Below are 22,678 nucleotides of genomic sequence, written 5' to 3' on the forward strand. Positions count from 1 at the left end.
TTTGAAGGAAATTTCTGAAGATGACATTGGTGCCCGAGCTGTATCCGCTCGCGGTTTGCTTGCCCAGATTGATGCAGAGTTTGTTTACTTATTGCAATTTTTCACAGATATTCTTGGAAAAGTTAATAAAGTGTCTACACAGCTACAGGATAAACAAGCAGACCTAGGAAAAGCAGCAAATCTAATTTCGTCACTCCATGAACATTTAGTTAATGTACGCAACTCTGACTTGAATGACCATTACTCTGAGAAGGTTAATGAACTCTGCAGGAAATGCTGCATTACACCAACAACAACAAGAAAACGGGTAAAGAAACCTCGTAAGCTTGATGGATTTATCGTGTTTGAAACAAGTGGTCAAGGATCTTCTGTTCCATGTCATGTGCAACACATCAGGATTTTCTATGAAGTCCTAGACTGCTTAATTAGTGAATTAGACCGTCGTTTCTCCAAAGAGTCAAATGCAATTTTCTGTGGTATTTCAGCTCTCTGTCCTGGAGGACAGACATTCTTGTTAGAAGAAGACTTGAAGGCATATGCAATGGCATACTCGGTCAGTCAAAATGATTTACAATATGAGATCCCTCTGGTGAAGAAATTACTCACGAAAGAGCCAATACAGCCTACATCCATTACACAATTCCTGTCATTCCTTAGTCCTTATAAGGCTGCATTTGACTGTTTGTACAAACTATTGTTAATATCTGTCACTCTTCCTGTTACCAGTGCTTCTTGTGAGAGAAGTTTTTCAAAAATGAAATTAGTGAAAACATTTCTCAGAAATTCCATGACCAGTGCTAGATTGAGTAATATCGCATTACTGTCCATTGAAAGTGCACGTGCCGAGGGAATTGATTTAGACTGTTTTGTTGATGAATTTGATAGCCGGCATGATAATCGTAGAATTAAGCTGCACTAAATATACGTACTATAATCTACTTCACCTCAGGAAAGGGAAACTCGCCCTGTTGGCAACACTGCATTACTTCATGCATGCTTGCATGGGGTTTTAATATCAACATAATATTTACATTACATTCATAACTCATGATTCATTTTTGTTTTGAAGATATTTTTGCCATATTTTTGCGATTTTGTTAAAAATATATTGCAAGAAATACATATATATTTTTTTTAAGTAATACGAATAACCTCCATTATCATAATGTTTGTGTAGGCATACATGTATATGTTTTACAAATGCAAGTTATGAAAGTAATGAGGTGTTATTATTGTCATTTGTTATTTCATTAATGATATAATATTGTCTTCAGAGTGCCACCTAGCCACCAACAATAAATGCCCCCCCAAAATTTATATTGGCCCTGAAGTGGCCCCCCCACTTTCAGAGTCCTAGAATCGCCACTGTTGAATAACCAAAGAAAGTTGACGGAGCATCTTTAATTTCTTGGCATCTAAAACCCCCGACGGGACAAGTTTCTACTGTATACTCAAACTTGGTTAAGTGAATTTTCAGAGTATATTTTTTTTTTTTATAACGGTATCATAGTCCAACAGCGGATGTCTGAATCAGCAGATAATAAGTTTTTAACAAATACACAGAGCAATTCCTATCAGGTGTTTTTGTAAGATGTAAATTTAGTAATAAGCTTATGAATATTGTGTCTTGAGCTTGAGCAATTTTAACTGAAGTGTTCATATATAATCTTTATATTTTTTCATTCATTCTTAGAGACAACACTTACAAATTAATCAGATAAAAATATACTCTATTATATGCACGCTAATAAAAAATAAAGAGATAAAAGTTAACCACTATTCTTACCTCTTTAACATACGTCATATCCATGTCCATAAAGTCTGAAGGGTTGATCATTGTTTCTGGAGATTTAGGTCTGTTAATGGGGATTGAGATTCCTTGATTTGTTTCTTTGACAGTTTTATGAGTTTTAAGAGCAGGTGGAACATTTGAGGAGGCAGAAGATGATGATGATGATGACCGAATATTTCCAGCAGTATGTGGGTTAACTGTAGCTGTTGAGTCAGATGGGGCTAAGCCAGACACTTGGAGTATTTCAGCTGTTTTCAACAAAGATGTTAAATCTTCAGCTGCAACGGTCATCTCACCCCTAAGAAATAAATACAATATTTATTTAACATACATATAATATGCATCTATATAAGATTAAATAAAGTTGTACTGTACAGTATTCCTAAATTTTAGTTTAGATATTTAAAAAATAATTTTTGTAAGAAAAATTTTATTTGTTACTCATTTGAATTGTGTGGTAATACAACCAAGAAAGAATTCAGTAGTAATACTGTATACACAAATTCAACATCATTCTTCATTGCATTCCTAAATAAAAACAATATTGTGGTTTGTACAATAAAAAAAAAGTTAAGATTTTTTAAATTAACAATGGATTTTATTTCCCCATGGTTTCTGCATCATAATTTAACTTCTGAGAAAGAGTTTCTACTCACTTGTAAATATAGTTCACAATACTGAAGAGCTCCTCAAATCTGACATCACGAGGCATAATTATAATAGGATGCTGACAAGGATTTTCACGCAAAACTCCTCGGAAATATGGACTCACAGCAGACAGAACAGACTGAAAATAATTAATTACAATTATCACTTGTCCTTAGAAGAGTCCAATGTATTTTTGTGTTTTTGTTGTACTTATTCTCAATTATCTTTCAAAGTAATGACAAATAGCCATAAAGTGAAAAAATAGTATTTAATTTAAGTTAAAAGTTAAGAGGGATGATTAACTTACTTTATACATATTGCTTGTTAAAAATTACCCATCTCAAAAACAAGAATTTTAATAATAAAATTTCTCATTTCTATACTCGCCTGCTGTTCATACTGCTTCTTTTCCATAAGCTCGGTTTAATCAACCTTTACCCATAAAATTTTCAAAATCTTAAAATTTTCCTATTTTTCCATTCGATAAACAAATGATCTTAGTAAAGGAATGAACATTCTAGTGGTAAGAGGTAAATGACACACCAGTCTCTTTGTCTTTTCATTTCCTGCACATTGAGATGTCTTCAACTGGTTTTCTTAGCAATTAAATGTGGGGAGTGTGCACGGGAACGTTTTCGGAAGTTCATTATCCACATTCGCTTGGTGTATTGTGTCAGGTGCAATAGTGCGATTTAAATAACCGTTGTGAAAAATGGCTTCTCTCACATTACCTCTAATAGACAAGTATGTGTCAATGGGTGCCGATAAAGTTAACATGTCTTACTTCTGCAGTATAATAATCTGTTTTTTTTTTTATTTTCTATTTGTTAAAATAAGAGTTTGAAAAAACTACCATACCTTATGAGCCTTGAGAGAACGGCCCTGTGCTGTCAAAGTTACATCCATGAAAGCTTCATCACGTGCAAGTGCTTCTAAAACGATGGTCAAGTGGTTATTATGCCGTAGTTGGTAACTTTCTGTAAATAAAATCAAAATGGTCATTTAGTTACAAATTTGTTAAATGACAGAAAAATTTTTGTAAATTAAACAAACTAAATGATAAATGGGATGTATTTAGAATTTGGTAGAGAAATATTATTTTTACAGTTTCATATGTTAAGAAATCGTAATAACTTATACATAAAAAATAAAATAAGCAAACGATATGAAATTGTATGAATTTAGAATGGAGCATACTGTCATTTTAAAAAACCTAGATTATACATAAATAACGGCTAAACATTTTTGGTGTCCCATAAATAAAAAATATCGAAATCATCTTTATTTCTATGCATTAACTTTTAGAATTTGGACCTAAATCCAAATCTCTTTTCTTTTTAGAACTTGGCATTTTTAACTTACATCACAATGTAAAACTCTTGAAGAGAACATTGCTTAACAAGAGTAAATTTTCCTTATATATTCATGTGCATGATAGAACAATGCATTACCCAATTCTCATCAGTGATAAAGGGAACAACTGGCTCAATAAAAAATACAAATGAATCATGCATTTAAAAAGCTTGAAACCTTAGCCAGAAATTGACAAATTTCAAGACTGGATAATTCCTTCATTTATTCTTTAGTGAGGCCAATTTTCTGTTTTTTTTTTCTTTATTCACCCTAATTTTAATCACATTCAAGCTATGCTGTCATTAGCTAGTGGGTTCCAGATTGATATCAGGAGCTTTGGCCAGTTGTGTCTTCCTTCCCAAGCTAGGGATCCAGCTGTGACTGGGCCTTCCGGTTTCCCAGCTCCCAAGGAAGAGTCCAATTGGGAGGTTTTCTTTAGATTCCTAGTACACTAATGAAGGCTTAGTACGTGGGAGGGGGGATGTAGCAGAGAGGGCTTCAATCATAGACATTAAGGAGGGTTATTTAGTAGATAACCCTTGCCAATCCTGTGATGGATGTGCATTTGGATCTGAGTGGAATGTTTTTTGCCATGAATGTAGATTTTCCATTCAATATCAAATTTGAAAATTTGTCGGCATTTCCAGACTTAAGTTGGAAATTCGAAGATCCAACTCAAAGACATGTCGTCAGTTAACCCCAAAGTAAGTTATTCTGATACTATACAAGGCTACTCTCAACACCTTAACCTTAGCAGAAGCAATATCCAACGTTAAAACGACCACAGTTTACTTGATGCTTCAGTGGCAAAAATGACAGGGCCTGGCAAAAACATTCCCTTTTTTGCCAAAATAGCAAAGTTACCTTCTAAGTCAATGAGGGAGGTGCTGCTTCAAGTTGATTTTACCTTGGCCAAAAAGTGTAGCCCCTCTTTGGGAGTCAGTACTGTATACCCTAAAGAGTTTGAAGGCTTCACGGAATTAAAGGAGTTCCGTGAAGTCTTCCTTCCTAAGAAGTGGGATGCTCAGGCCGGGACATCAGTAAGGAAACTCTTTCCCTTCAGTCCCAGATCACCTTCGGAATGCGGAATTTAGTCCCCAAAAGACCTTGTTCAGCTTAGTCTGCCATGGCTTTCTTGTAAGTCGGAGCTGTAGGGAGAGCACAGATGGCTACGTCGGCGGTACAGTAGTCAAGTTACTGTGTAAGCCCATCTACAAAGCCTTGCAAAACTTTATTCAAGGTCAGGCATCATTTTCCTGCTGCCTTTAATATGGAGGAATTGGAGGTAAAGGAAATTTTGTATAGTGATCCACTGTGCAAATTGCTCTTTCCCCAGCCCTTGTGGACAAGCCAAAGAAATGAAGGATATGTTTTCAACTCTTCATTAAAAAGAAGAAAGTTTCCTTTCATAAATCTGCATCCTGTAAGATCAACAAGCAGGCTTAAAAATATTCCACAAAAAGACCAGCTCCTGTTTCCCATCCCAAGCCTCAACCTACACAGAAGTTTCATCGAAAGGAACGAGGCCAGCAAAGATCCCATCCAAAGGCAAGGCCCCATCCCAGGGCCAGTCATACTTTGGTTTTATAGCAAGGAGAGGCCACTGAGATCATCCAAGGGAAACAGAGGAGCTAGTAAACCAAATAGAAGCAATAGATCTCATCAATGAGGAGCTTTGGGTTGGGGGTCATCTACATAATTTTTGAGAATGTTGGACCTTTACTTGGTGTGTAAAGAGTACAGTCTCGTGCAAAGAGTACAGTCTCAATGGGTCTTGGCTAGTCATGAATAGAAAAATCCCCTCCAAACCACAAGTTTCATTAGGCCAGGACCCTGGCACTCGATGTTGAAGAAAGGAGTCATAGAAAGGTGCAGGTTTCTAAATTCTAGGACAGGTTACAGTATTCGGTGTACCAAAGAAAGGCTTCCCAGAGAGAAGAGTAATCCTCAACCTATCTCTCCTCAACAAACGCATCAGGTGCGATCCAATCAAAATGACGACCATCCTGCACGTCCGCCAATTGCTACACCAAGTCGTTTAGATCTGTATTATAGATCTATCAAAAAGTGTATTCAAAAAAGAGAGAGAGAGAGAGAGAGAGAGAGAGAGAGAGAGAGAGAGAGAGAGAGAGAGAGAGAGAGAGAGAGAGAGAGAGAGAGAGAGAGAGAGAGAACTGCCCAATGAATATTTTAATTCTTGAAGTGATCGCTCAAAATTTTTCTTTGAAATGTTCTTTTATTTCTGTGTCTCAGGGGCCAACGATGAATCAACTGACCACGAATTATGCAACGACAAATTAACTGAGGAAGAATTGTCATAGTACCCGCTATAGAATCCCATAGGGTCTGTAATACAAACTAATTCAGAGGTCTTCCCACCCTTTATTGGAGCTCTGGTTACCTCTCCCAGCACGTTGACCTCTGATGACCGAAAGAACTTTCAGGAGTGTTGACTCAGTTTCTGGGTTCTCTGCCTTCGACTGGGTAAGCTATGTCTAAGGAATCATCTCCTCTCAGGAGGTTAAAGGACTCGACACATTCTGAAGGATATCTTTGAGGCTCCGCTGGCCTATTAATCTGGTACAAGGACTGAACATGGACAGTACAGTACTCTGATGATGTTGATGCAGTGGCTATTGGTCTAGCCTCCCATTGCTGCCTTAGAGGTGCCCTTTATTTCCAGGAGTCTTGGGTGACAGAGCGAATGCATGTATAGTTGAAGGGCTCCAGTGGTCATGTCAGAAAGACCTATGAACCGAACTGTTCTTGAAATGTTTGTCTCCTGTAGATGAGGAATCCCTATAACGTGTGCATGGAGATCTTGTGTCTATCTTCTCTGGCCACATGGACAAGTCTCTCTTTTTAGTTATGATGTATGTCTTTCTCCATCACTCAAGGAGTACCTTGAAATAAATTCCTTATTTCTGATATTCCTAGAATATTAGGAAGGTCCTTCCTGATTATTACCTTCTGGGATGACTAGTGTGTGACATTCTAATGCTAGGGGAAAGGTTACACATCATATCTTGCATATTCCAATATGTCCTAGAGCCTGAGGAATCAGAGGAAGTAATGTCCACTGGCAATTGTACTCTTGACAAACCAGCGTGTAAGACTTGGTCTCCACACCAAGAAGCTCTGACAGAGGAAAAACCCACCTCACCTTAAGTCACCATAGGCTAAGGTCTTTATTCTATTGTGACTTAAGGTGAGGTGGGTTTTTCCTCTGTCAGAGCTTCTTGGTGTGGAGACAAGCATGGCCATCACTCATATGGGCATCTATCGACTTCCTAAGTCTGTCTTTCCTTTCAGCCGAATGCATGTTTTCAGTAGAAGGGGAGGGTATGGGTGATTGTACACGTGAATGAGAATGCACACTAGAAGGAGATTGATTACTTGAGCATGGGGAGTAATCCCCATGCTAAAAGGTGAGCTCATGCACAAACAAATGAGTCGAAAGAATTGAGTTGGGAGGAGAGGGAGGTCGGGGGCATTTTCTCCCCTTACTAAAAATTGTCATCAAGGATTGCTTTCCTGGTGCCAACAGACCTACAGAAGGTGAGAGTTATAGGTCTACTGCATCTTCAGGATTCTGGGGCTGGATGGAGGGGGTTATGTCAGTTGCTTCCTCTGCAGTGGCAGCAAGGGAAGAAGAAACAGCAGCAGAAAACTTAGTTCTAGATGTTTCTAGGGCTTACATTAGTTTCTCTGTGGATGGGATGCCCTCGAGACCTAAGGAAGACCAGTGTCTTTAGTGTATTGTCCTTGACAGCATTGACATCTGAAAATAGTGTCAGGCTCTACACAAGGAAAAGGACAGGGACTACCTCCTTCTCTGGGGTAATTAGATCATGCCTCCTCACTCATTACTTGACTCAAAGGTAGGATGGAGTTGTTATCCTTCTTCATAATTGTACCGCTGTAGGAGGGTGAGGGAGAAGGTTCAGAAGCTCCAGTACCAGAGGGAAAAAAGAGGTCCAGCAGACATTTTGATTAAGAGGAAGCTCCTGAAGGCAAAGAATCTCACTTGGACATGCTTTTCCTCCTCTTGCCATTCATCAACCACTGCAAAGTGAGCCATTCCCTACACTCCTCACAGGGGATGACTGCATGCACTTGATGTCCTCTGCAAGAAGGGCAGAGAGAATGGGGATCTACACTGATCCCACTCATGAACTTGCGGTCCAATACACCTTGGCAACATAAACAAAAACAGCCATGTTCAACACCAGTAAGTCCTTACTGCTTGGTGGTTATAATCAAAGTGGCTACTCAGTGGGCTGGCCAGGGATGGGGCTCACTCACCACCAGTCATTAACTACCAACACCTCATTATAAATTTTAACAGCTGAGTTTCTAGCTTGGCTGAAATCATACTCCAGGGACAAAGGTTTGTATATGTGTAGGAATAAACTTTAGTTGGTAGTCCTCTGCAGTATTGAAGCAATAAGTTTAAGATAATGGTTTTTCTAGTACAGTACTCTATATACAATATATATTGTAATCTAAGCTTTGCTTTAACACTGATATTATTGGAGAAAATATACATAAAGAAAAGTTACATTACCAACTACCATACAATGCAAAGCATGAGACCCTTAAAAATTTTATGCAGTTTACATACAAGAATGCTACAAGGGTGTACCTACCAGGTTTAGGTGGAGTTTGGGCAACAGGTGCTGGAGTAGGGTCTCTCTCATTGCCATCACCCAAAAACTCAGGAGAACCAGAAGCTGCACCTTCGTCATCATTCTGACTGTATTCACTACTTCCTCTGTCATCACCAGCTGTTAATCCTGTAAAGATAACAAATACATTACATTACAAGTTTTATTGCGAGTACATAAATTATTTAGATGAAAAAAAAACAGTTCTCAATTCCTCTACAATATAAATTATTTTCAATGAATCTTTATTGAGTTCAAAGCTATTCCTCCTCTGAAAGGAACACATTCGATACCCTAATCTAAAAGAATCAAATCAAAGATTTCCCCATCGGGTACAATATCCCACTTTTCCCACAACTCCCTTTGTCATATGGGAGGCTATTGCCTGTATGGTGGCGACATAGGTGAATGCATTGCTGCAATGTCATTACCTTTATGAGCTTATATATATATTTTTTCCATCATCAAGTATTGCTTAACACTGACATAATAAGACTATCAACAGTGTGATCATACCTTTGCCTATGCTTGGCATATTTCAAGGTACAGTATATTAAGGAATGGTTCTAAAAAGGATTTTTCACTTGATAACCTACATGAGTTACACTTAAATCCCTCAGCACTCACATTAATTATGATTTTCCCTGGTGTTTTTTTTTCTTTTTTTTTTGGGGGGGGGGCTATGTTTGGTACTGGATAGAGTTATGTGTCCTACATTTATTGAATCTCAGAGTCCAAGGTTAGAAAACTTTACAAGAAGCTTTTTTTCCCGAACACAAGTTATACAGTACTGTCAACTGTAACAGTGTTCCATGGAGAACTGTTGTGAGGAGATGTTGGTTTATCTGAATTTTATAGCCTTTAAATAGATTTAGGAATGCTAAAAATCAGGAGGTAGGCCTACATAGAGTACATTCTAGTGATGTATGATCTAGTGTTTTCTTGGGACCAGCTAGAACTGTGTCAAGAAATGTAGGTAAGACTAGTGAGTTGGTAAAAAATGTCACAAAAATAATCACCAAATAATTTACTGCTTGCAGATCCATGCAAACCTGTCCCAAGAATGTTCAATTTTGAGAGAAGCGAGCCACAGCGGAGCAAACATTTGTGTCAACAAACTATTGAAGAATTGTGGTCCCTTTCAGGGGAGGGGTCACTAATCTTCAAAGGGACAAAACTGGAACCTCTGTTCGTAAGGCCATTGGGACTGCTTTTCTTCATAAACTCCTTCCATTCTAATGACTTTAATATTGCTGTTTGTAAAACGCATTTGTGATTGTCCAATCATATAAACAGTATTTCTTTTATACAACTACATTTTAATATTTCATCTTTTTAATCTACAATATACTGTAACTTGTAATTTTTATCTGTGTATTTCTGGCATTATTACTGATCAATATATTGTACAATAAATTCTAATATTCATTTTGTAATTACCAGAAAAAATTAAAAATTTGCCATGTGCTGTTCCCTGTACAGTACAAAACTAGAGTTTTAAAAGTTCCCAAATAAGAGTATAAAGTTTGGGTTGAAGTCTGTTACTCAAAACAACACATGATTTCATGAGTTATCCTTGTAAGTTGTTTTACCTATTGTAAATCAATTGATATTAAGCAAGAGTTATTATAATTAGCTGATTGTAAGAGTTTCTCTCTTAGAGAACTAGGGTTGTAGCTCGGTTAGTAATAATAACAATATGTAGCTGGCATTAGGGCCTATGCGGCTATTTAGAACCTAAGCGCAATTGGGTGTCTCACAGTTGCACTATGAAGTAAAAGTTTGAAGAAGATGATCAGCACGATGCTGGAATGGAGGCATTGGAGGGGCAGTTGAAGGATATAAAGCAAGTGCAGGTAGGGACCAAAGGCCTCTGCAGAGCACTGCATCATTCTTATGCGAGAGAAAAAGTATTCTGAAAATATATTCCGCTTTGCAATGTTTGTAAACAAACTGACAATTCCAGAAAAATTTTTCTTTTGCTAAGAGGAAGTATAATCTTTTATCAATATGTCTATCCATTGTTAATCCACGTGATTCACTTGTCAACAAACAGACAATAGAAAAACAAGCATCGGATAACATTGCTAGCGGTACCTCAAATTACTGGAATCCTCAGGTAAATACTGGAATCCCCTAGAAAATTACTGAAAACCCTACAATATCACTGCAAACCCTTAGAAATCGATAAATAATATGTGTTTTTATTAGGATACGTTATTTTTATGTTATTAGCATTTATATTTTTTATATAAGACTACTAAGATATTCCCAGAGAATTTAACCACAGGTTATCACAGAATTCTAACTTCTGGAGCGAGTATCTCAAAGGTTTCCCTTTAAGACATCGTAATACAACAGGGGACGCGCATGTCTGAACGCGCCACATAGCTATCTTCACCCCGAACAGAGTTAATGCTTCGGTGTGTAAGGACTGAGAATAGCTGGGAGCCGTTCCACAGCTAATCTCACTCGTGGCTACTACTGATACTCGAGACGTAAACAAACGGACGCCATTGCTCTAATGACGTCACGCCCGTCTCCATCCTTTGTTTAGTAGCTGCCCTACTTAGACGGATTTTCCCTGTGTTAACTTTATCGTTTTGCATCTTCGCTATGTCGTTACCTTCAGCCTCGCCTTCTTCTGGAAAGTTGAGTACAAGGTTCCAGTATTGTTTAATTAAGCTCTGGCCGTAAAGTAAATATTACTTTTCGAGATAATTGCTGTTTTGTGGCAGAGCTGTGCCTCTACCGGACCCGCCATTTTATGGCGTCGTTGTTGTTATGCATGTCTTATTTAGTTAGCCACAACAACGTTTCCGGCCTTATATACTAATCGATTACATTAGTTTATTTAGTCTTCATAGCTAGGAACTTTTATATCGTGTTTAGACGCTTTTTATCGGTCATCGATTGACCTCATACCAGTCGGCTAATATAGCCCCCAGGCCAGGAGCCTACATACAAGTGTTCATGCATGATTTATTAGTGATCCTAGACTAAGTTATGAAGATAGTGGCATTATTTTACAATACTTTTGACAGTGATGCAAATGTTTTCGCCTTCAGGGACCATATAGGGGATAGGCTAGTCAGTGACTCTTTCTAGCCTAACCTAATGATAGGACCCCTATATGCTTCCTTCATCCCCTGCCTTGGCATTCCCTCTATTTAGCCTTGATTCCTTTTCTGAGTAAAGGGATTAATTGTCTAATAGAGTATATATCGCCTCTCTGTCCTCCCTAAAGGAATGAACCCCCTTTAGGGTTGCGTCCGAGAGTGAGGTTAGGCTAGCCCTACCTCTATGGCTAGGATAGTCTATGACTTTCCTGCGATAGCGATATGTCTTCTTCCTTTCCTAGTTCAGGACTCTTAGCCCTGCTCTAGGTTAGGTTAGGAAGGTTTCTCTGTTCCATGCTGAAACTGTACTCTTGCACCGTTTTAGCTGATCTGCCTGATCTTAGGTTAGGGAGTGTCCTCCCTTTCCTTAGTGGCCGCTCTGGTACAGAAACCCTTCCTGGGAAGACTTCTCTCTTCTCCCTCCCCACCTATCTCTTGTATAGCCTAGCCTATGCTTAGGTTAGTTTATACCCATCTGTCCCCTGTCCTACAACTCCTCCTTAGGGTGGAATAGTAGGGCTACCCCGAGCTTCCTTGTGCAGTCCGCTCTGGTACATATACCTTCATAGTGTCCTATAAGGTTAGTTACTAGTATAGTTCTGCATATGGGAGTCTCCCCCCCCCCTTTGGGTGTTCCCTAGCCCTCCCTTGGGCTACCTTGCTCCCGGTCCCTAGTGACCCCTGCTCATGGATGTTAGAGCCTGCCTCTATCATGGGTACACCCTCTCAGGGAGGGGGAGGGATGTCTGGAATCCTGATGGTACTTCCTACATCCCTTCCCCCCTCCCCCCTGTCTCTCTCCCTATCCGGGTGCCGGTCTCTTGCCGCCTCTACTGTCGGCAATACCTGCCTCCTACTTAGTGACTCTTCCTAACCTTGCCGCCAGCCCCCCGTGTACCGAGGGACCGCCGGCTACTACCGGCGGCTCTCCTCCTCCTAGCTTGTCGTCCGCTTGCCGGTCGGCCGCCGGAGTGCCGGCATATACTGCCGGCAACCCGGTACAGCCTTAACCATCCTTATCCCAGTCACCACTCTGGCATCCTCCGACTGCCGGAGCCGCCGCTCCCTGCCGGCGTGCCGCCGTTGTGCCGACGGCCGCCATCCTGGTATTTGACTGACTTTGAACATTGTCTGTCCTAATGCCAGAATCTATGCTGGAGCGAGCTCCGGCATGCCGGCGGCTTGCCGGATGCCCCGGAGGCGTCAAGAATACTTGCACCCCCTTCCTGTAGCTATCATAAGACAATGATAGCCCTATATCGCATACAGATAAGCTGTTTCTGCTATTAAGATCAGTACCTAGTACTGCTCTATTAGTGATCATGCTGTCTCTTTGCATTCTTCTAATTCCAGCATGCTATGTGCATCTTAGCACGGCTGGTTGCCAGAAGCAGTTACCTTTTTAAATGAGGCCTTCTGGCCCTTAACTGGGAACCGAATGAATTCGGTCCCAATCTTGTCCTTGGATTTTCCATGGAATTCCAAAATACTTGGAGTTCTAAGGAATTATATCCGGTGCCCTCGGTCACTCGGATTATCCAGGGACCAAGCTTATGGTAACCAGCCGGGCGAGATGCATGGAGCATGTTCTCCTTTACTATTTTCATTCTCTATGCATCACACCTTCATTAAGTTAAAATTAATAATTAATATTAACTTAGTTTAAGAGCCATTCTTATGACTCCCCCATACTCATTTTCTCTTTCTTCCACAGGAGGAGCAGATGAAGTGTGATTTCGCCTTCTGCGCTGTGAAACGCCCGCAGTTTTACGGGCATACGGCTTGCAGGACTCACGCCCCTTGTGCAGACAAGAAAGGGGATTTGAAGTTTTGGAATCCACTGGATTGTACGGTCTGTCAGGCTCACCTAGTTGAGGCCTTCCATAATCCTCCCTCAGCGGAGATTAGAGACATTTCTCGTGAAAAGCTGCGCAAGTGGGTGCGTGGCTTCCAGAAAAATGCTACCGGACCGTACCTGGCCACCGAAGAACTGAGGTCACTATTGTTCCCTAAGGCCTCCCCTGACTCAGTGGTACCCAAAGACGTGATCCCCACTGTCCAAATTACGGTGGAACCTGATGTAGTCATGGCTCAGTCCATGCACGAGTGTCGTTTGGATTCCGAAGATGACGAACAGATTTCGGATGTCTCGGAAGACACGGAGAAAACGCTTATGGCTCAAGGAGCCGAAGATGACGAAGACAAGGTGGAATACACCGAGTCGGAGCAAGAGGTCGCTCCCCCGTCCATCCCCCCTCCTACTCCTACACCGACGGAAATGTCTATTCCGTCTACCTCCTCGACTCCGGATCCTTCTTCTTCCACTCAAGAATTGATCCGACTGATTAGAGCCGTCATGGACGACAGGCTGAAGGAGAACCAGGAGTCCATCAGGTCGATGATAGGATCCAGAGAGCCGAAGAAGATTTCGGTCAAGGATCTCCCCGCTTGCTCTCATGCCAACCCGTGGAGGTATGCAGAGCATATGGTTATTGCGACCGGCAGGATCTTTGTCAGTGATAAGATCGGCACGGTCCCTTTGGAAGATGTGGAGTTCTTCCCAAGCTTTGAGGCCTACCCGGACTGTTACGTCCGGCTTCGTTCCGAACCTGCCTCGAAGGAAGAGACCGAACCTAAGGAAGAGATAGTGTTCGATCTCGCAAAGGCCCAGGCTATGCTAGCCTCCGCATTCAAGAGTAGAGGCTTTACCTGCTCTAAGCTTCCGGCATTGAGCAAGAAGCACCCTACTTACGTTGCACCTGAAAGTGCGGTTCTTCCATTCTTGGAAAAGGCCTTAGCTGCATGCCTTAAAGCGGCGGACGAAGGGAAACCCTGCTCTGCACTGGAGGAGTGCAGACCCTTCTCCATCGTGACCCCCCCTGACGCTCGACACTGGAAAGATGTTCAACATACTTTCGTCGTGGGAAGGCTCGATCCTGACGTCGCCGGACGTCAGTTTAATGAAGACCTCCCTAAGCTCAACGATCACCTCCTTCGTCGGGAACAAGACACGAAGGAGAGGCTTGCGGCATCTCTTTCTCATCAAGTCCAACTTGAAGTTATGGCCTGTGACACTAGAGTACCAGACCACTACATGGTACTCTCCAAATCCCACTTACTGACTGTAATGAAGGACTTGTACCACTTCATAAAGGCTCGAAGAACCTGTCGTGAATTCGTGTTCGCCGCTGCCACCGTGAAACACGAACCCCGGAGGCTGATTTCCTCCAACATCTGGGGAAAGCACCTTTTTCCTTCTGACCTTGTGAAGGAAATCACTGACAGAGCCGCCACGGAGAATAGGAACCTTCTCCACAAGTGGGGCATGTCCAGGAAAAGGAAACCCTCTCAGGACGACGGACCTCAGCCTAAGAGGAAACCCCAAAAGTCAAAACCCCAGCAACGTCAGCAAAGACGTCAGTTTCCGGGACCCGCTACCTCCCAAGTGGTTGCCCAACCACAACAGACCTTTCAATTGGTCCCCCAACCGGTGTTGTCACAGTCACCGGTCTTCACCCCTGCCTTTGAGCAACAATCAACTACCTTTCATGCCAAAGGTAGAGGCTCATTCAGGGGTGCAAGCAAAGACGCATCTCGCCGTCCCTCCAGAGGTAGAGGAGGAAAGGGAGCTAGCGGCCGAGGCAGCAAGTCCTCGGGACACCAGAAGCAATGAAGTGCTTCCGGTGGGAGGAAGACTCCGCCAATTCCAGGATCGTTGGACCTTCGATCCCTGGGCACACAGCATCGTCAAGAAGGGTCTAGGCTGGAGTTGGACTCAACCACCCCCAATCTTCCAGCAATTCTTCCAACAATCAACCCCCCTTCTGGAAGAATATGTTCTAGACCTCTTGAACAAGAAGGTGATAAGGAAGGTAAAGTCCACCAGGTTCCAAGGGAGACTGTTTTGTGTTCCCAAGAAGGACTCAGACAAACTCAGAGTCATTCTGGACTTATCCCCCCTCAACAAGTTCATAGCGAACAACAAATTCAAGATGCTGACGCTTCAACAAATAAGGACCCTTCTGCCTCAAGGTTCCTATACGGTCTCTATAGACCTGGCGGATGCCTACTGGCACGTTCCAATGAACCATCACGCTTCCTCCTACCTAGGATTTCGACTCCAAAGGAAAAGCTACGCCTTCCGGGCCATGCCCTTCGGCCTCAACGTGGCCCCTCGGATCTTCACAAAACTGGCGGATGCCATAGTACAACAACTCCGCCTAAGAAACGTCCAGGTGATGGCCTACCTCGACGACTGGCTAGTCTGGGCTCCATCGCCCGAAGAGTGTGCAAAGTCTTGCAACGAAGTTACCCAGTACCTAGAACACCTGGGATTCAAGATCAACGAGAAAAAATCTCGCCTCTCTCCAGCTCAGAAGTTTCAGTGGTTGGGAATCCACTGGAATCTTCAGTCACACCGCCTTTCCATCCCCCAGAAGAAAAGGAAGGAAATAGCAGGGTCTGTCAAGCGACTACTGAAATCCAAACGCATTTCAAGACGACAGCAGGAACGAGTTCTAGGCTCTCTACAATTCGCCTCAGTGACAAACCCAGTGCTTCGTGCACAGCTAAAGGATGCCGCGGGAGTCTGGAGACGCTCGGCATCCATCGCTCGAAGAGACCTCAAGAGACGGCTTCCAAACAGACTGCGACGCCTCCTAAAGCCGTGGTCGGAAGAAAAGGCCCTGAAAAGGTCCATTCCTCTCCAACACCCTCCTCCATCACTCAACATCCACACGGATGCCTCACTGGAAGGTTGGGGAGGTCACTCCCACCAGAAACAGGTTCAAGGTACCTGGTCTCCACTATTCAAGACGTTCCACATAAACATCTTGGAGGCCATGGCGGTCCTTCTAACACTGAAGAAGTTATCCCCGCCGCCCTCGATCCACATCCGTCTAACCCTAGACAACTCGGTGGTAGTTCGTTGTCTCAATCGCCAAGGCTCAAGATCGCCCCAGATAAATCAGGTGCTTCTCCCAATCTTCCGTCTGGCAGAGAAGAAGAAGTGGCACCTGTCTGCAGTTCACCTACAAGGATTCCGCAATGTGACAGCGGATGCTCTATCTCGGACAAACCCGATAGAGTCGGAATGGTCTCTAGACGCAAGATCGTTCTCCTTCATCTCTCACCAAGTCCCAGAACTTCAGATAGATCTCTTTGCAACGAGCGACAACAATCAACTTCCTCTGTACGTAGCCCCGTACGAGGACCCCAAAGCAGAAGCAGTGGACGCCATGTCACTGGACTGGAACAGATGGTCCAAGATCTACCTGTTCCCTCCCACCAACCTTCTGTTGAAAGTCCTCTCCAAACTGAGAACCTTCAAAGGGACAGCGGCCCTAGTGGCTCCCAAGTGGCCCCGGAGCAACTGGTACCCCCTGGTCCTGGAGCTGCAGCCCAAGCTGATCCCTCTCCCGGGCCCAGTTCTCTCTCAACAAGTACAGAAGTCGACTGTCTTCGCTTCATCATCGAAAATCAAGGACCTTCATCTCATGATTTTCTCTCCCTTGCCGCAAAGAAGAGGTTTGGGATCTCGAAGAAAAGTCCAGACTTCCTAGAGGAATACAAGACCGAATCCACAAGACGGCAATATGAATCATCCTGGAGGAAATGGGTCTCCTTTGTCAAGACAAAAAATCCTAAAGAAATCACGATTGATTTCTGTATGTCCTTCTTTATTCACCTTCATGGACAAGGATTAGCAGCCAATACGATTTCAACCTGCAAATCGGCCTTGACTAGACCAATTCTATATGCTTTCCAAATTGATCTGTCCAACGACATCTTCAACAAACTACCAAAAGCATGTGCTCGCCTACGTCCAGCACCCCCACCGAAACCGATCTCCTGGTCACTAGACAAGGTACTCCATTTCGCCTCCAACTTGGACAACGATTCATGCCCCCTCAAGGATCTGACTCAGAAAGTTATATTTTTATTTGCTCTCGCTTCGGGAGCTCGAGTCAGCGAAATAGTGGCATTATCAAGAGAAGAAGGACACATCCTGTTTACCGATTCAGGAGAAGTGACCCTCTCCCCTGATCCGACGTTTCTCGCTAAAAATGAATTACCCACCAAAAGATGGGGCCCTTGGAGAATATGCCCCCTGAAGGAGGATGTCTCTCTATGTCCAGTAGCGAGCCTCAAGGTCTATCTTCGCAGAACTTCGAACTTTGGTGGAGGCCAACTCTTCAAAGGAGAAACATCGGGCAGCGACCTGTCACTGAAACAATTAAGAGCGAAAATCACCTACTTCATTCGCAGAGCGGATCCGAACAGTACACCCGCTGGTCATGATCCTAGAAAAGTGGCATCTTCTCTGAATTTCTTTCAGAGCATGGACTTTGAAAGCCTTAAAAACTTCACGGGCTGGAAGTCCTCGCGAGTTTTCTTTAAACACTATGCGAAACAAGTGCACGAAGTCAAACATTTTGTGGTAGCCGCAGGTAGTGTTATGAAACCTGCACCTAACTCTGCGTAGAACAGTGAGTTACTTGGGACTCTAACTCTTCGGGTGCCTATGTTGACCCTCGAGCAATTCATAGTGATGTCGAAAAACACTTAGCGCTTTTATAACTGTTCTTATCCCAGGTGAAATGTCATAGTGTTACACAAGTGCCGCATGCCTTGAGCATGATGTGTTTTATTTAAAGACTTGCGTTCCTCGAGAACGAGTACCTACTAATATCCTGAAATTCCTTTTCAGATTCAAGAGCAAGCCTTTATTTCTATGTACATTATTATTACTGTAAATGAACTTTACTTTTTGCTGTAAATTATTTAATTTCTGCATTGTGAAATAAAATTTCTATTTTATTACTTGTGCGTCTCTATCAGCTCCTACTTACTATGAAATACATACCTGTCATAGTTTTATTTATTCCTCCTTTCTTATGGTTATGAAGAATTTAAGATGTTTAATCCTAAATTATATTCACCCTGACTAAGTAAGGTTCCTACACGAATACTTACTTCTGATAACCAAGAGATGAACTCTATACACAGTGTCCAACCACCACTGGTTGAATTTCAGAATGTTCCTATACAAATACCAAACATTCCGCTTCATCTCTAAGTTCTTCAAGTTCTTCTCTCAGGATGAATAGCCCTTCAATACCACTTTGACGTCGGCATAGCCCATGGGAACTTCACTGCCAAGGGGGGCAGGATACTTCGTCCCTATGGTTCTTTATCTAAGATTACTTTGCTGTTTTGTCAATGCCTAGGCACTTAATACTGGGGGAAAATCTACCACGATACATTGATTCTCTGGTACTCTTCCATCAGGACGCCATGGCTTGAGCCCAAAAAACGGATTTTGAGCGAAGCGAAAAATCTATTTTTGGGTGAGATAGCCATGGCGTCCTGATGGACCCTCCCTACTACTTCGTCCAGTTTTGTTCCCACCCTGTGCTACTGTATCATGGTGATGGGCAGCAACTGGCTTCAGGATGAAGACGGGCGTGACGTCATTAGAGCAATGGCGTCCGTTTGTTTACGTCTCGAGTATCAGTAGTAGCCACGAGTGAGATTAGCTGTGGAACGGCTCCCAGCTATTCTCAGTCCTTACACACCGAAGCATTAACTCTGTTCGGGGTGAAGATAGCTATGTGGCGCGTTCAGACATGCGCGTCCCCTGTTGTATTACGATGTCTTAAAGGGAAACCTTTGAGATACTCGCTCCAGAAGTTAGAATTCTGTGATAACCTGTGGTTAAATTCTCTGGGAATATCTTAGTAGTCTTATACCCAAGGAAGCTACCAAAAAGGAACCTTCCATCAGGACGCCATGGCTATCTCACCCAAAAATAGATTTTTCGCTTCGCTCAAAATCCGTTTTGCAGGTAGAACCTTGGCTAGGGGTTGTGACCTGGGAAGGGGGTACGGGGGCTTGCCCCCACTAGGGGTTGTGACCTGGGAAGTACTAGGTTAGGTTAGGTGGGTTTGTTAGGTTCTGTACCCTTTTGAACCCTTTTATATATTGTGTAAAGGGTATATAGAAAAATGCTTTAAAATACACATTTTATTTAATTAATTTACTAAAAAATAATGCAAATTAATAAAAATAGATAATTTATCGATTTCTAAGGGTTTTCAGTGATATTGTAGGGGATTTCGGTAATTTTCAAGGGGATTCCAGTAAATCCGGGGGATTCCAGTAATTCGTGGTTCCCCATTGCTAGAGATTGCCGCCTGAATTGCCTGTAATTCTTGGGGAAAAATATATTGTGTGAACCTACTTGGAATAATGGTTAATGGGAACCCGCCTTTACTCTTAATGGAAATGGATGGTAGACAAGCCATACAAAATATTTTTATTTCACAACACGGAAATGCATACAGTGATTACTACCCACAAGTTTGAAAAAAATAAATGAGCACTGCAGATAGTACTGTATAGCTTAAGCCAGTGTAATGCCTAATTCCAACCTACCAATTTTTATTACTGTATTCGATATCTTCCTAACAATACCCATTCAAGCTAGGGCAAATTTGTCCCAAAATTTGAAACCACAAACGTACTTTAATCACTTTCAGTCAGGTGCTGAAGTGACTGCACATCAAACTTTTATATTCTTAAAAAAAAAAAAATCCACAATATCACAATTAAATTCTCAATCTGACAGAGTGTAATCCATACACAATCGTGGAATTTGACAACTACATTACTTGCCGAAAGTGTCCTCAAAAGAATTATTTTTTTACGAAAGGACTGCTATTGCATATCTCACAATGCTAAAATTACAGGACCGTTGCCGTGGCTCTATTGGTTACAGATAAAAATAACTGAAAAACCCTTCTTGTAATAGTGCACGGAACTAACAATGCAAGTCGAGCATTACACGCTGTCAAAGTATAAATTTAACTGTGATTTCTTATAAATGTGCTTGTTTTGATAAAAAAAAATACCTGCAAACTATAACTCTGCTTTGTAGTTCCTTAAGTAGATGGCAAACCCCTATCATTATGACATATATGAAGACAAAAAAGGCCTTGGGCCGCTCAAAAGGAGATAACCAAAGACAAAAGGAGTTATATCTGATGGTAGTAAGATCAACCTAATAATATAAATTATTTGTTTTTTCCCTACACCGATCTTAAAATGCAATACCTACATTGTGTCGATCTATGCAATTTGAGCATTTAGATATCTGTAGTTGTTTCTTCCATACACTAGCAATACAAAATCACTAAAAAATAATCAACAGAAAAGTGGCGTGATAAATTTTTTTGTACCTTGACGCCAGAATGATGCAAAATATTCAATATTAGAGGCAAAGTTGAGGTTACACATATTCATCATCTTGCAGCCAAAGCTTGTTTCATTTACACAAGTTGGAATATACAAGCGAATGCTACCCAATAACGTTCTTAACTGGTGCAAATTTAGGTTACATGAAAAGATTGAGAGAGTAACTAATTTGAGCAAGTAACTAAATGGCATAGCATATTTCAGGAATCAAATTTTACTCAACTGACTGGTAACATTCTTTATATCTTTGGTATACAGGCTAACATCTTATGACAAATTTAGGGAAAACTAACAGATTTCTTTACAAGATCAATATCTGATTTGATACACAAATTTATCAAACACTTATACATCAATCCCATAAAGGAAGAACAATACAAACAATTCGGTTTTCTGATAACCTGAGAACATTTATAGTTCCCTTCCTCATGGTGTAATAGACAGAGTAATCCAGCTTAGACACCCATGGATAAGAAATATGTTTAATTTCATCACCAAAATCCCCCCAAAACTATATATATATATATATATATATATATATATATATATATATATATATATATATATATATATATATATATATGTTTATATATATATATATATATATATATATATATATATATATATATATATATATATATGTGTGTGTGTGTGTGTATATATATATATGTATGTATGTATGTATATATATGTTTATTTACTTATTTATTTAACACTTCAGATCTCGTTTACATGAAAAGTAGCATTACTGGCATCTATACGGAGATAAAGATTATTTAAAATATTCTAATACAATAATGAGTATAAATAGGTGTGTTTATATGTGTGTGAATACAACCAAGAACGTTCAATGAAAACGCACACACATCAATTAAGGGTTATGGACAAACCTCTACAGATTGTTGATTAATATACAGTACAGTATGTACTTAAGACAGACAGTAATCGTTTCCTTAGGACATGAAAAAGAAATAAAAAGAAGGATAAGCATGGGATGGAGGACTTTTGCTAAACAAAATTAGATTATGAAACGTAAAATGCCACTTCCTCTAAAAAGAAAATTTTTTTAATCAGATGGTCCTATCAATATTAACTTATGCATCGGAAACATGGAGCTTTACTAAAGCCTTAGAACATAAGCTAGCTATAACTCAGAAGTATGGAAAGAATGATGGTGGAATAACGCTAAAAGACAGGAAAAGAGCAACGTGGATAAGAGAGCAAACTAAAGTAGAAGATATTCTAACACATGTAAGAAAAAGAAATGGACATGGGTAGGGCATATAATGAGAATGACAGATAATAGGTGTACTTTAAGAATAACAGGGTGGGTCCCTAGAGATTATAAAAGAAGCTGGGGAGGGAAGAGAACACGATGGATTGACAAGCTAAGAATATTTGAGAGTATAGACTGGCATAGAAAGGCCATAAACAGACATGGGTGGAAGGACATATCCGAGGCCTTTGTCCTGCAGTGGAGTGGACTAGTCAAGGCTGATGATTATATACATACATATATATATACCCCTGTATATATATATATATATATATATATATATATATATATATATATATATATATATATATATATATATATGTGTGTGTGTGTGTGTGTGTGTGTGTGTGTATACATAAATTTGAGGATGAAAGGCATGAAATCATACGAACAAATAGATAATTTTAAAACTATTCCTTTCTTAGGACAAGAGGACTGCCAGATATATCTGGACTGAGTACCCTGCTTCTATTAAGTCCTGATATGAATGTGGATGCCATGGGATTCAGATCATAAGAAAAAAAAATTGTGGCGGGCATAACAACTTTTATTTGTGTTCGATCTATCG

At 41.1% G+C, this 22,678-nt stretch overlaps 1 protein-coding gene across 4 annotated transcripts in view; it reads right to left on the bottom strand.

Moving 5' to 3' along the window:
- LOC137654579 (protein bric-a-brac 1-like) overlaps positions 1-22,678 on the bottom strand; it is a 101,486-nt gene that overhangs the window by 13,505 nt on the left and 65,303 nt on the right. For all 4 annotated transcript variants that reach the window (XM_068388331.1, XM_068388329.1, XM_068388330.1 and 1 more), the window contains 4 exons: positions 8,443-8,589; positions 3,299-3,417; positions 2,449-2,579; positions 1,787-2,090 (listed from right to left, as the gene is read on the bottom strand). In XM_068388331.1, coding sequence (XP_068244432.1) covers positions 1,787-2,090; positions 2,449-2,579; positions 3,299-3,417; positions 8,443-8,589 — 701 coding nt within the window. The remainder of the gene's footprint in view (positions 1-1,786; positions 2,091-2,448; positions 2,580-3,298; positions 3,418-8,442; positions 8,590-22,678) is intronic.

The sequence above is a fragment of the Palaemon carinicauda genome, chromosome 15, assembly GCF_036898095.1.
Source record: "Palaemon carinicauda isolate YSFRI2023 chromosome 15, ASM3689809v2, whole genome shotgun sequence".
NCBI classification, from domain to species: domain Eukaryota; kingdom Metazoa; phylum Arthropoda; class Malacostraca; order Decapoda; family Palaemonidae; genus Palaemon; species Palaemon carinicauda.